The following is a 16,299-nucleotide window of genomic DNA, read 5'->3' as shown; positions in this document are numbered from 1 at the left end:
TCTCTCCCTCTCTCCCTCTCTCCCTCTCTCTCCCTCTCTCTCCCTCTCTCTCCCTCTCCCTCTCTCTCTCCCTCTCTCTCTCCCTCTCTCTCTCCCTCTCTCTCTCCCTCTCCCTCTCCCTCTCTCTCTCCCTCTCTCTCTCCCTCTCCCTCTCCCTCTCTCTCTCCCTCTCCCTCTCCCTCTCTCTCTCCCTCTCTCTCTCCCTCTCCCTCTCCCTCTCCCTCTCCCTCTCCCTCTCCCTCTCCCTCTCCCTCTCCCTCTCCCTCTCCCTCTCCCTCTCCCTCTCCCTCTCCCTCTCCCTCTCCCTCTCCCTCTCCCTCTCCCTCTCCCTCTCCCTCTCCCTCTCCCTCTCCCTCTCCCTCTCCCTCTCCCTCTCCCTCTCCCTCTCCCTCTCTCTCTCTCTCTCTCTCTCTCTCTCGCACAGAGTTATCAAAGTTGAAGTGGCAACATGTCTCATATGATTGGCCAGTGTAAAATACTTGTAAAATGTGCATTACAACACGCCTACACTTTTCCTGTTAACACAAATAAAATGTCATGTAACCTTTATAATGTTGAAGTCATAAAACCTTTGAAATACTATTATACGCTATAATAAGCACTTTGAGGAAACTAGCTACAGCGTTTCCTTGTTTCACATAAATGTTAGTCATATATGAGCACATCTATAAGATTATCACAATTACGTGAATAGTTTGGACAATTTGAAAAAATGTTATCTAAAGGTAATTCTTACGCATAGGACTTTCATGTATTTAATATTCATATAGCCGGTGCATACATAGACTGTGTGGTGTTAGTGTGTGCGCATAGTCTGAGATGATCTGGATGTATATGTACTGTGTAGTGTTAATGTGTGCGTATAGTCTGAGATGATCTGGATGTATATGTACTGTGTAGTGTTAGTATGCATATAGTTTGAGACGATCTGAATGTATATGTACTGTGTAGTGTTAGTGTGTGCGTATAGTCTGAGACGATCTGGATATATATGTTCTGTGTAGTGTTAGTGTGCGTATAGTCTGAGATGATCTGGATGAATATGTACTGTGTAATGTTAGTGTGCGTATAGTCTGAGACGATCTGGAAGTATATGTACTGTTTGTGAACAGCCTGTATATACATATTTAGCCTGCATGAAGCTAGTACTTGCATACATTTAGAGGGAGCATGAACTATACATATGTAGCTGATACATACATATACATACCCTGCTCAAAACTGAGATATACATAAAAGCAACATATACAGCTGGTTTTATACATATATACGTCTAGCATGCAACTGGTCTACACATGAAAGCCCAGCATACAATGGGTATGCACACGGCAGCGCACCATTACTGTGACTGTTTACCGTACAACTGATAACACTAATTCTTGTTCAGCGAATCTCGTTAGCTAATTAAATATGACAGAGAATCAGTATTCGCCTGTCAAGTGCCAATCAAAAAACACTAAAAATAATACCTACTTCAAGTCCGAAATATTCCTTTGCCGAGGATACCTGTGGAAATTGTACAATGTATGCTAACCATCGATATTACCACTAGAATACCTAGGCTGTAGAAAAGGCTGATGTTGTTTCAGCTGTATGGACTTGTGGTCCCAATTGCCTTGGATCCTTAAATTTGTGTGACGTGTTACATAGCTATAGTTTCTCAAAACACAAAAAGTTTGAAATTGAAATTATGATGAGTTTGCTTGCCAGCAACTCAAATCTCTGAGCTCAAACTTTCTAGGCTTTGTGAAAGCTGTGATTGCAATGGTTTTTCTTACAGAAAGTCAATCTTTTTAGGTGAATGTCAGTATAGACAGGCCGCAATTTGGAAAAAATAATTGTTGTAAACAGGAAAAAACGTGTAAAAGTAACATAAAGAGGCAGATAGACAGTCAAAGGTGAAAAGAGTTGCTGCTAATACGAACAGTGAAATACAATCAAGTTTTTGCAAAGAATTTGGCTAAGGCAGAAATTCGCTGAAATACTATTTACCAAGCACCATGGCTTTATATAGGTTGTCAGCCTAAATTTTGGGACCAGCCATTCAACAACTTAGACCATACAAACGTAGGCTACTTTCAACTAGCAGCATTCTAAGAAAGCATAATGCATACAGTGCTCTTGGTTCATGACATTCAAATGATCCCTGCATGCAACTTCTATGGAATGCCATTCAGGATATCCACTGAAGATGCCCATATACAATCAGAGTTACCAGTTTTATAACAGTGCTAGTACGAGGGCAACAGCAAATGAGGTCCTCTAGAGGATAGATGACACGCAGCCTGAGTTTTATAACAGTGCTAGTACGAGGGCAACAGCAAATGAGGTCCTCTAGAGGATAGACGACCCGCAGCCTGAGCTTTATTTAAATGAAGATACAGTCTAATTAAAACTAAAGTTCATTAAATGTAACGGAATAAACAATATTTCCTCTGAGGATTTTTAGCCAGCTAAATAGATAGATAGGCTTGTAAAAGCAAAGATGTTGTAAGATTATTTTGAGTATGTTGGCAATAAATGATAAAATTTTTGAGTTACACGTTGATAAATATTTTTCTCTATCAATAACACTAGCCAGCTTTCAGTTGTAAGCTTTAAGAATATCACATAAAACTCTTTACAAACACTACAAGCATTTTATAGTTTAGTCAAATGCGAGATTGCAGTTGTCCTTCCTTTCCAAGCTAGCAACTGAGGAATTATCAAAAAAGATTAATTATCAAGCGCCAAATTACAAGATGGCAGGTAAATACTTGTAATAAAATATGAAAAGAAAACTGATAACCTAAAAGAGGAATTCTTACAAAGTTGCTTTCTCCTAAAGAACATGTATCAAAGGAGATCACAACTCCAACAAACGTTTGTTCCTCTATATATATATATATATATATATAATATACATGTATATATACATGTATATAATTATTGAGAATCAAATGTCTGTTGGAGTTGTGATCTCCTTTGATCTCTTTAATATATTATACACATTGCGAGGGTATTAAAAACCAGCTTATAATGCAGTTGCCTGCCACTTGCCATTAGCCTGGCACATTGCCAATGGCTAATACATGTATAAGTAAACTAGTTATCTACGTGCGACTTTTACTAATACATAAAATGATGAGGTGCCATAACGGAGAGCGGCAGCGTATTTTCACCCACATACCGACATATATTGAATCTGTCAATCTTGGGTAACTAAATTGGTAAAGCATTTGCCAGGTCAACGGGTGGTTTTGAGATCAAATATTTTGCGATACAGATTCTTCATTCTAATATTTTAAAAGTTATAGCTGGACAAACTGAACTACAGATTTTGAGATATATACATGTATATATATATATATATATATATATATATATATATATATATATATATATATATATATATATATATATATTATATATATATACATTGTATGTATATATGAGCAATCTTTATTGGGGTAAGCTATAATAGTCTTATTTTATGAAAAAGTTTTTCACAAAGTACGACAGCAAGTAAAATAAATAGCAGTATACATACTAAACAACCAAAAAAACAGCTAATATGGGGTCTAACTAATATAATGTTGAAATTAAAAGCATAAAATATGTAAAAAGCAAGCTTTGAGGACTGATATGAGCACTGTATTGTGGTAACTGAAAATGTGATAAACAATTTGGGCAGCTTTTAATTTCAACATTAAAGACTTCAGAGTTGCTAATAGCTACATGTAATTTATAAACTTATTATTGACTGTAAAAGTATGCAGTATATACTGAAGTCTCTGCTAATCCCTGATGTTTGTACATACGTACTTTATTTGTAGCTATTGTCGCATGAAATATAGTATGACTAGTTATTGAAAGCTAAAAGAAATCACGCGCAAGACTAATATCTGGTCAGAAAGAACCAAGCTAAACAAATAATGAGCGCCAATGGCCAGGATAATGGCAGATATTCAACAATAAAAAACATGATTTTGGTGCCAAAGTAAAAGTACTAACAATGGAGAGTCAATCTGTTGCCTATCACACTATGCAAACATTTGATTACAAGCTACACTAGCTATATAATAACATTTATGTAATTCCTTGCATAATTATAAGTAAGATGTAATAAAGTATGTAAGCATTTCTGTACATTTGCTGCTTGGTTCACCTTGTTGCATTTTCCTGGTCCGTATTGTGACCTTGATATGAGACAAAAAACAATAAGTTAATAAAACTTTTAGCATAAAATCAGTGCTTTGTTGGTAAAAATCCTTTGTCTGAGAGCTTTAAGATATATATCACTTAGTAATGAGCAATGTACTTAATGACATTGTGAAATACTAAGGAATAATTTTCAATGCATTTGGACCGACGACTCCGAATACGCGCACACCAACAACTACTAGTACTTGTACATTGACTAATAATACTGATATACTGACCACTCCTAGTACTTATGTTTTAAGGTTTGCACATTAGAACAAGTTGATAATTAGACAGATGAAGATTCTAGAAAAAAAAACAGTCTTTGATAAACCTTTTAGCGATGTGCTCATACAGCCTACACTGTTTAACAGATGGCTTGGTTCAGCCAATACACACTTCTGTAACAGATCAGCTTTAGTCAACATTTACAATTGTTTTTTTTTATCAACAAATATTAATACTTACTATTCTTTTGACAAAATAAAAATCTTTTTATTTTTATTTAGTTTTTAATGGTGTATACCGTATGTATTTGCGATAAATATTTTCAAATGTTGTTGAATTATAGCTTTTTACAAAATACCCACCCAAATTAATTAATTATTTTTTATAGTTTGTGTTGGCATTTTTATTTAAGTTTAGTTTTACCCATTTTTGTTGTTTTCCACATAGTAGAAGTCATAAAAAAACAAACTAAAATTTTTGCCGGATAAGCATACCGTTTAATAAAACTAGGCTATAGGACTCTTAATTACACATTCTCTAACTAGCCTCAGCAATTCACAAAGATATTAGCGCTCTCTCACTGAGGCTATGTAGCTGAGGCTATGGTGCTATCACATATGACTATATTAGAGACTATGGCTTTATATGACCAGCCTTTGAAATGAGTAATCACAGAGCTAATTGCAACAGCATTCATATAGCTGAGCTTACACCATGAAGATTTATCAGAGTTGCTTCCACGCTGACAAAGTCTGTTCGGCGTCAAACGAAAATCAGTTGTAAAAACGGCTTTGTTCCAGTCACCAACACAAGATCAGTGAAATGCTGTATACCATGTTTGCCTATTTTTGATGGCTGTCATTGATAGAAAACAACATGGAATTGACCTATCTTATTTCGCAATGTTGATGGCGCCAAAAATTCAAGCAAGCGAAATAGATATTGATGCTGTATTTTATTGGCTAAAAAAGATAACCATTTTGTGTAGACGGAGACTGAGTTGCTTTGATGTAAAGTCTTTGCATAAACATCCTGCTGTTAGTCTTGAACTACCGGACAGTCTCTTTTGCTTTATGTTTGTACTCTTTGTTATTCTTTATGCTTTACTTATAAATTATGCGCATTAAAACATAACACCCACACACTCACACAAACACACACACATGCACACATTTACATGCACCCACACACTCACACTCACTCACATACATGCACTCACACGCATGCACACACGCACACACACATGCACGCACACACACACGCGCACACACTCACAGTTCAAACTGTAAACAGACTAGAAGCCATTCCAACAACTCACTCAGTGGAAACACAACTCCAACAAGCTTTCAGGTGTAAACGCACCTTAAATAGCAATACTTATTTCAAACCTGAATTGTTTTACTAAGATGAATGCTCAGCCTTGTGTTGGGGCAACTCCAACTCCTTCTATATCAGTAACACAACTCCAACTCCTTCTATATCAGTAACACAACTACAACTCTTTCTATACCAGTAACACAACTCCAACTCTTTCTATATCAGTAACACAACTCCAACTCCTTCTATATCAGTAACACAACTACAACTCTTTCTATATCAGTAACACAACTCCAACTCCTTCTATATCAGTAACACAACTACAACTCCTTCTATATCAGTAACACAACTCCAACTCCTTCTATATCAGTAACACAACACCAACTCCTTCTATATCAGTAACACAACTCCAACTCCTTCTATATCAGTAACACAACTCCAACTCCTTCTATATCAGTAACACAACTACAACTCCTTCTATATCAGTAACACAACTACAACTCCTTCTATATCAGTAACACAACTACAACTCCTTCTATATCAGTAACACAACTACAACTCTTTCTATATCAGTAACACAACTACAACTCCTTCTATATCAGTAACACAACTACAACTCCTTCTATATCAGTAACACAACTACAACTCTTTCTATACCAGTAACACAACTCCAACTCTTTCTATATCAGTAACACAACTCCAACTCCTTCTATATCAGTAACACAACTCCAACTCCTTCTATATCAGTAACACAACTACAACTCCTTCTATATCAGTAACACAACTCCAACTCCTTCTATATCAGTAACACAACTACAACTCCTTCTATATCAGTAACACAACTCCAACTCCTATATCAGTAACACAACTACAACTCCTTCTATATCAGTAACACAACTACAACTCTTTCTATATCAGTAACACAACTCCAACTCCTTCTATATCAGTAACACAACTCCAACTCCTTCTATATCAGTAACACTTATTTCATTGCTTTCACATATTCATCTGAGACCGAACAATGTGCTTCAGTGAAACACCTAGTGAAACCTACATCAGTAGTTTGGAGTGTGAACAAGAATGTCACATTCCAAATATATATTGGATTATACAGCTCATACAAAGCATGAAGGCGATTGAACAAGAGCAGACAGAACTATTTAGGATTTAATAAGCAATGACTCAAACCTTCAACAATGATATGACCATCTAAAAGTAACCCGGAAGTGAAACCAGATCAAACCAAAAGTTATAAACTGGAAAGTTGGTAAAGTTTAATAAAAAGATAAAATATTATTGAATTTTAACCTATAAACTTTAGGCTGTTCCCTGACACGCATCATCAGGTCCTCTTGTACGTATTCACATAAGCATGGAAGTTGTTTCCTTTGAATAATGCTAAACATTGTTTCTTAGATTTATTAATTTATGACGGATAGTGTACAACACTTCACAAAACAACTTATTAATTGCTGCACATTTAGCTCAATGCATTATAAACCTTGATGCATTTGTAATTACCTGTATTATGAATTTTATTTTAATGACTTGTCATAAATTCTTTATTCAGGTTTATGAGCAGTTTGATCATTGATGACACACTTTATTTGCACTAAAACCATTTGAATCTGTTAAATTGGGGCATACATATGATTAGCAATCAAGTTTATTACCTACGGCATATTTGTCAAGTTTAAATACAGTAGACATTTCCTCACAAGTCCAACTCTTCTACATTTAGTCTGAGAGTTAGACCGAGTCAGATGGATTTATTAATTCAACTTGGAGTACTTGCTGGCAGAATGAAGCCTCCTAAAGGCGCTTAAATGGCCTGCTATTAAATGGCCTGCTATTGAAATGGCCTGTTATTGAAATGGCCTGCTATTAAATGGCCTGCTAGTGAAATAGGTCGGCAAAAAGACAAGGAGAGATATTATGTGGATGATGCAAAAAACTTTGTGATGAAAATTTTTTCTCAGCTTCTACCACAGATCGCAAAACATTTAATATTTGACGTGATTTAAAGTGATGAGGGAGCTGTTATAACTATAGCTTTAGTCAATCAAATGTGGGAATATAGGATGAGATTTTGAACAGGTTTGAATTGCAAAATTTTTTATTTTAAAAGCCACACTTTACATGACAATATAGAGTAAAACACCATCTGATGTTGTCTAAAAATTCTATTTTCTAGGCTTATTGCTCCTACCATTTGATTCCACCCGCTATTGTGTGCTACCTGTTGCCACTGGTCGCTGTTCGCTACCATCAGTCAATGACTCGTTCACAGCCACTTTTTACAAAAAAGTTGTTTGTTACATTTACTTAGACTAGCGGAACTAGAAAAAGATACATTAATTGGCAAAGGCATAAATTCTAGCAAGTTCGCTTGCTTTCTCTGGGTAGCGTTCCATATGTTTCAAACTAATGTGTACAGAGTTTATCTTTGTATCATTTTAGTTACATACAACAAGAAGAGCGCGTCCATCGAAGTAATAGGAGAGATAAAACAAGTACCGTGTACTACACGCATACCTCTGTCAACTTGAATACTAACTAAATCTGCATAATCAAACCCGAGGGCGTACTTTAGTCTTGCCTCACCTGTGTGGCTTAGAATACTTCTTCAGTTGCTGTAGATTGAGATTACTAACTTCCTGCGGGGCTGCGGATATACCCTGAGCTCGTTGCTTGCGAGGAACAGAGCCATTGGAAAGTGTGGCAGTCAGGCTTGTCGGTATTATACTTTGGTACTTATCCAACTGGCTTTTCATGCACTCTATCAACTCTTCCTTCTGTCCGAGCTCCTCCTCTAACCTCCGGATTGTCTCCTCTTTGTTTTTGAGTAGCCTCTGCAGCTCCTGGAGGCTTCCCATTACTGAGTGGAGCAAATCAATGGCTGCAAAATAAAGGTCATAAGCGTATGAATGACATCAGGTTAAGATAAGACCCGCCCACATTTTTCCAAAGTCTTGCTTTGCTGACGACGAGTGCTGTGCATAATTTACACCTGCTTTCGTGTGTCATTATACTTTCAGCCTATAATGACATTTTGGAAATGCTTGAAGGGCAAAGAGCTTGGTCTATACTATGTGTCTAACATCACACCGCTCTACAATCTATTCATCATAGGAATAAACAACTTCTCAAATATCTGAAAATAACTCCAGCTTAAAAACAGACATTCGATCAAAGGGAGCCGATGTTGCTTTGTACCTCTCATCTAAGATGCTTTAGCACAGAACTAAGGAAATACAGAAAGAAGTGAAGTGTCAAAATCATAATGGCAGTGATATAAGATCATTAAAAATAAGTTGTTAACTCAAGACAGTAGACTAGGCGATCAACAAAACAAAATCAATGCAAAAAGTTAACAGTTAATAGTTAACAGTTAAATAGTCAACAGTTAATAATTATGAACCTTGCTCTCCAACTCAAGTATGAAAATACCAAAGAGGTGGAGACAAACCAATTACCTCAACTGCGCAAAGAGTTTATCTACGACAATACCTAACCGTAGGGCTAAAGTAGCATATCTCTAAAGTGTTCTTATCCACAATCTTAAACAAATATAGAGTTGTTTAAATTCTTGTGTTGTCTTTTGATATGGAATGCAGGTGTACGACAATTACCTATCTCCCTCATTGCATAGATATTAGCGTGAAGTAGGGAGAGCGTGGTAAAGCCTACCAGCTGTCGTTGTGGACAAGTAACTGATAAAACCAAAGACACCGGTGTTTGCTCTATAGAGTCATAAAAAACAACACCTCCATCCGTTCACTCCATTTATATACTTCAACATGAAGCTTGGTTTACCTGTTCAGGAATACACCTGATTATACAGTTCCGAGTCAAATCGTACAGTTATATACATGTACTTGCTGCTGTCAGTTATATACATGTGCTTGCTGCTGTCAGTTATATACATGTACTTGCTGCTGTCAGTTATATACATGTGCTTGCTGCTGTCAGTTATATACATGTACTTGCTGCTGTGTTCGCAATCGCCATGGTTAAAAAGATTGCGACATCAAAATAGCAGGCAGATATAGAAGTTGGCCTTATGGACAGAAACTAGCCCCAAAAAGAATTGTTTGTTTCTGCAAGTCTTCCAAGCACGTAGCAAGTCTTGCGAGCTAGAAAGCATTACGTAGAAAGGTAGTGATACATTGTCCTGTTAAAGGGTTGCATATGACGCAAACTAGCAAATCAGGATGCCAGGAGCTGTAAGGAGAAGGGAATAAACAGCTGATCAATACATTGGTAATTGGAGTAAATGAGCTGTAATCGCATTGCTAAAGATGACTGTCAGTTCTCTCGAGCCTACTTGACATGTCGGGGAGAGTCAGCATAAGATTATGCTCTAGAATGTCTTACAAACTGTGGGCCGGTTATTTTATTGACTAGAAACTGAAATTACCTTGAAACAGTTTGTAATTTTTCAGCTTTGCTGAGCAAATTAAAAGTAGATTGTGAACAGCAAGTAAAAAGACAACCGCATGCTAAGGTGACAGGTCATGGATCATCGCTGCCAGTTATCTTGCCTCATATGGTAGTTTACAGTTAGTTGATTTAATCAATTTATTTTTTCACGAGATTTTATGGTTGAAACATCTGAGAATGCTAATAATAAAGAACCAGTATGTAATAACATTAATTCTAGATACTCAATGTACTTATTTCAAACTATAGCATTAACCATGGCAGCGTGTTTGCTGGCAAAGCGATACCAGCTAGTAGCAAACAAACAGAATAAACAGAAGAGACTATAAAATGTGACGCAATTAGGACTGTGTATAGCCATAGTTGACAATAGGAAACATAAAAATCAAAATTGGACTACTGTAAAGAGCCATGCATGTGACAATTACAATATGTACATCTATCATTCATTATGCTCAGTACTGATGACCAGTAAGAACTCTCTGTCTGGAGCAGCAAGTCCATAAATTGTGTAGCAAGTGGCGCAAGGACAGAAATGGTGCCGTCGGCTGTGTCAACTGTTGAACAAATGCATGATTTATGAAAAGCTGAGCCAATAGCAGGCTAGTGACATGCAAAGGCAGAGTGTCGAACAAGAATAGTATCTAGCGAGTAAGCTACAGTTCTGTAGCCAAAAAATAGATTGTGCATAACTTTACAACCACACAGTTATCACTTATGTAGAGAGCAATGTCTTCAGGTGTAGTGAGGGTTTCCACAAGTCATATTGTGGAGGTTTCTGACTGCATTTATCCCCAAGATGGCTTTATATATCGCTAGATGCCATGAGTAATTGTGGATAATCAAACTAACCAATAAAAAACTTGTTTTATAAGTAACAGAGATGATAGAGCCAGTGAGGAGAGAGTTGTGGTGAAGTTGCCAGAGTTAATCGACTAAATTTATTTGCGCTGTTCACTAGGGCATAACCTTAACAGTAGTCATATTTCGTCACTTCCCCTTATAATGTACATTTGTTGTACAGCGTATGTACGTACACTGTACATACAGTGTATAGGCCTATGTGCTGTTCGTGTGCTATAAGCTAGATGCTAGTATCTCATAGTCTAGCAGTACCTGCAACGTGGAGTATAAACATGTGTCGAGTTTCTCCACTGTTTTCTCACACTATTTATATTTATAGCGTTTAGAATGCTGATGAATGTTGAGCAGTTGTCTCTAGCAGCGTGTATACAGGTCGCCAGAAAACAATTGTTTCAACCAAACCAAAGCTTCTGACAGCTCCCGGTAGCTTCAGTTAGAAAAAGCAGTCCATGTGACTCTAACAAAAAACATGTAACCAAAAAGTTCAACTTGGTTCGATCAGGCAAAACCGACACTGGCATTTGGTTGGATGACATACTATTAGAGAATGCAATATTTGCTTTATTATTTTCAAAAACGCTTGATTCAATGATGATTCAGACAAATGAAATCGCTCAATCAAATGGCAGGATAAAGGATGTTAATTTTTCAAGTTGAATTCTGAATCTTTTAGCTTCTTTTCACAAATTTCTGTTTGTTCAGCTGAGATATGATCACTTTATAAACTTATGTCCGGTGCTCTTCTCCTGTCCGTCATATAGAGTAATGTAGTTAATCTATCAGAGCATATCGAATACCGACGTGCATCCTTTGATTTAATGCGGTGATTTCTGAAGCTAGGCAAATCTCTTCCGACATTAAGTTGAATCACAAAAAGTGTGTTCGTTAGGCATTTACCAGGTTGAATGTATTATTTCCGTAGTGTATGGCCACACGCCGCACCAACTCCTAGTATAAAACTCAGTTAGTCTATGCTGAGCAGCTCACAACTTATAGCAAAGATCTCTACAAGCAGGATTACTTCCTCCAACACAGTTGTACTTACAGTTGAAGAAGATCGTCTATGATCTGTCAGCCTAGACAACTACGTGACGAGCGCTGTGACTTATCGTATCAGATGTGCTCATGAAGAGGAGAGTTAGAACAACGCAGGCTTATCACTTAATACGGGCTCCTATCAGTAATCCGCAGATGATGCCACTCAGCCATACTAATGAAGAATGAAACCTTTGCTGCCAAAGCTGATGTGTATAGTATTTCCGGTGCGATGATTGCAGATGTACTGAGACCAGCTTCTTGTCTTTTCAAGCGCTTTGCAAAAATGGCCTGTAACGGTCGACGGCATTTGCTGATTCCCATGCAGCAGACCAAAGTTCCTTTGTAAAAATTTATAATTGTTTTGATTTACTCTTACAATGACGAGACTAAAAAAGAGAGCAGGAAATGGTTGTTTTACCTAAACTGGTCGTACTGTTTTATGGTGAACTATAGACTTGCAGCTATAGTAACTGCAATAGCTGCGATGCAGTATTAGTAGTGACAACAACTTTTGTAATGTGGAATTGCCAGGTCTCTATCCAAATGTGCTCCGATTTGTAGCCTTTGGTCACTTATTATTTATTTAAAGCAGGAGTGTTCAAACTTTTTCGAGTGAAGGCCATATGAAACAATGAGTCGATTCCAAAGGGCAAAGCGTTGGGATATAGCTGCAGAATAATTTCAGAGCAAACCAACAAGAGAGATATATTACTGAAGACAACCTGTTTGCTTGGTGCTTGTTTTTATATTATGTATGCGTGTACTTATGTATGAATGTATGTATATATGTATGCATGTACGTACGTACGTATGTATGTATGTACGAATGTATGTATGTACATATGTACATACGTATGTACGTACACACGTACGTATGTACGTACGTATGTACATATGTAAGTATGTATTTATATTATGTACATATGTATGCATGTACATATGTGTGTATGTGCATATATAAGTGTGTGTGTATGTATGTATATTATGTACCTATGTACGTACATGTATGTATGTATGTACGTACGTACATACAGACATACATATGTACGTATGCATGACGCAACAACTCAGAGTTGCATCATCAGCAACAAAACCTGACATTGAACGAGTTGGGAGAGAAAATTAGTAGCAGGTTTCTAGCTGAAATCCGTAAATAGCTCTGTATACAGATTTCTAGTGCAAGAACATGGCAGGCCTCCAATAAAACAGGACAGTTTATTTCCTTGCTGAATAATTCTTCTGTTCGCTATTTTTGTATACGCGTGAACATACGCGTGAACACGTATGTACATACGTATGTACATACGTACATACATATACATGTATGTATGTATGTACGTACGTATGTACATACATACATGTATGTACGTACATAAATACATGCATGTACATATGTGTATACATACGTGTATACATGTATGTACGTACATAAATGTATATATGTATGTATGTACATATGTACATACGTACGTACATACATACATAATATAAATACTTACACACATACGTATATACATACATACATAATGTAAACACATACGTACATACACAATTACATACATATGTACGTAGGTACATACATACATACGTACATACATATATACATGTATGTACGTACATACATGTATACACGTATGTATACACATATGTACATACATGTATTTATGCACGTACATACATACATGTATGTATGTACATACGTACGTACATACATACGTACATACGTACATACGTACATACATACATGTATGTACATGTATGTATATATGTATGTACATACGTATGTACATACGTATGTACGTGTATACATGTGTATGTGTGTACCCGTGTATGTATGTACGTACTTATGTACATACATATGTACGTATGTACCTATGTATGTATGTTTGTACTTAAGTGAACATGCATGTATGAAATACTGTATCAAAGAATTAAGTGTGCATACAATGTACACATTTTCACGCGTATACAAAAATAGCGAACAGAAGAATTATTCAGCAAGGAAATAAACTGTCCTGTTTTATTGGAGGCCTGCCATGTTCTTGCACTAGAAATCTGTATACGGAGCTATTTACAGATTTCAGCAAGAAACCTGCTATTACTTTTCTCTCCCAACTGGTTCAATGTCAGGTTTTGTTGCTGATGATGCAACTCTGAGTTGTTGCGTCAGGTGTTTATCTGTAAGACAAATGCGATTCTTGTCTTTTGTGTGTTTCATTTAACTGAAAAACTGCACTGGGAGATATGCTGAGCAAATTGCACTCACCATTCTCAAGGCATCTTTATATTTACTGGAATATGTGGTCTGAGGCAAGAAATCCTGATAAAACTCAATAAGTCTGTGACGTTCACGGTGTCGCTTTGAGACGGTCAACATATTGGAACTCTATAAGTTCAAGCTGTATATCAACTGGTGCATGTTCTGGGTCAAGACTGAAGAGATCAGAGAAGAGTTGTACTGAGATCCTTGAATTATCTCAAAGACCTGTGACTATTTGAACATACGAAGCGAGATCAACAAGATTGTTTGCATCCTGCATTCGCTCTAGAAGGTTTTTTAAATGTTGACAGATTTCATTTTTGAGTTGTCTACTCCAAAGTTGAAGCTCACTTCTGAATGCAATGACATGCTGCCAGAGTAAAGAAATGTGCTGCAGTTTTCCCTAAAGCTGCTTGTTTAACGTTGACATCTGGTCAGTGATGTTTGCTAGGAATGGCAGATCATTTATCCAATTCACATTAGAGATCTCTCCATGCTTCCGCCCTTTACTTTTGGTGAATGAGTCAATCTCATTCAGATGACTAGCAAATCGACGTACAGTTTTGGCACTGCTGAACCATCTCACTTTGCAGTAAAATGTTACATAAGTGAACTCAGAATCAATCGCCTCAAGCATTGTCTGGATTGGTGGTGGTGGTTTGGTGCTCTAGGCCTTATGAAATTGACCGTTGACACCGCTAGTTTCATCACATGGTCCATCTTCAAAGATTGAGCTGCCAGATTCTCTTGATGTGTTATGCAATGATAAATGATTGTGGAATCTCCCCACGACCTTGATTGCAAGAGAAGACCGATCAGGCCAGTCTGCGTGCCACTCATTGCTGGTGCTCCATCTGTACACACGTACACACGTACACACGTACACACGTACACACGTACACACGTACACACGTACACACGTACACACGTACACACATATGTCTGTAAATTAAACTCAGCTATATGTTTCAACGGATTCTTAAACACACCTCTGCCGGTTGTCATGCCATGAATGCTGGCCAGGGGGAGACAATCCTCTGTTATATTAAATATTCACCAAACCTCTTACCATAATATGGAGCTGAGGCGTGTCTGAGTTGTCTATACTTTTATCCAGGCCGACACTAAAATAAGCGAAGTTAGATGCAACCAATTTAGCTGTGCATTCAATGTCATGATCTCAATCTTTCTAGCTACCGTATATCTTGAGAGAGAGATATGCTTTTCAGGGCTTCTTTTTTGAACAAAATTTTTCCACAAATGCTGTAAGAACCTACAAAAGAAAGCTTCAAGTCTGTCGCATGATTTAAAAAGTGACAGTAATTCCAGACACCATTGAATGAAATTATGTATATATATGTTTAAAGCCTCATCCTACTCTATTGCATGTTCTTTTTACTACCCAATTAGCAATAATAACAAATAATTTCATCACATTATAAATGATAACAAATTAACAAATATTCATTTTATAAGGCATAAAGATACATCTATGATATGATACATCTATGATATGCATATTACTTTGACATCCAATGTACGCACCTCCTTTGAAAAATTTCCATGCTGAAATGGTAACTGTCCCTCTTCAATTTTTTTGTGATATAACAAGGCTACTACATATGGTAGTTTTCTCACTCAGCTCTCTGTAGCGAGTGAAATGTTGTTGCTGGCTCGCCAGGTGTTGAAACATTGAATCATATTTCTCCTTTCTCACCCTTGGTACTGATCGTAATCAGCATAACAAGTCGTAAAGCGACGGCGCATGTTATACTTTTTGATAACAGATGTTGTGTCACTATGGATCACATAGATAACTTTTTCTGCTTGTCACTTCACAAAATATTTGCGTTTCAATTCTTTGTTAAAAATTCGTCCTTCAAGATAAACCTTCCTACGACCGTAGCTATGCCTAACACTGATATAAAACAGAGTTTACTTATTATCACATATGAGTATTGTTTAGA

At 36.9% G+C, this 16,299-nt stretch overlaps 1 protein-coding gene across 1 annotated transcript in view; it reads right to left on the bottom strand.

The window, feature by feature from the left end:
• The window catches only part of LOC137385994 (cGMP-dependent protein kinase 1-like), a 30,039-nt gene extending 21,436 nt beyond the window's left edge, over positions 1-8,603 (bottom strand). Inside the window, exon 1 of the mRNA XM_068072637.1 lies at positions 8,332-8,603. Within this exon, the coding sequence (XP_067928738.1) occupies positions 8,332-8,603 (272 nt within the window). The remainder of the gene's footprint in view (positions 1-8,331) is intronic.
• Positions 8,604-16,299: the final 7,696 nt, after the last annotated feature.

Source organism: Watersipora subatra, chromosome 1, assembly GCF_963576615.1.
Source record: "Watersipora subatra chromosome 1, tzWatSuba1.1, whole genome shotgun sequence".
NCBI classification, from domain to species: Eukaryota; Metazoa; Bryozoa; class Gymnolaemata; order Cheilostomatida; family Watersiporidae; genus Watersipora; species Watersipora subatra.
Note: the sequence above shows the minus strand (reverse complement) of the source record. Positions and strands in the feature narration are given on the sequence as shown.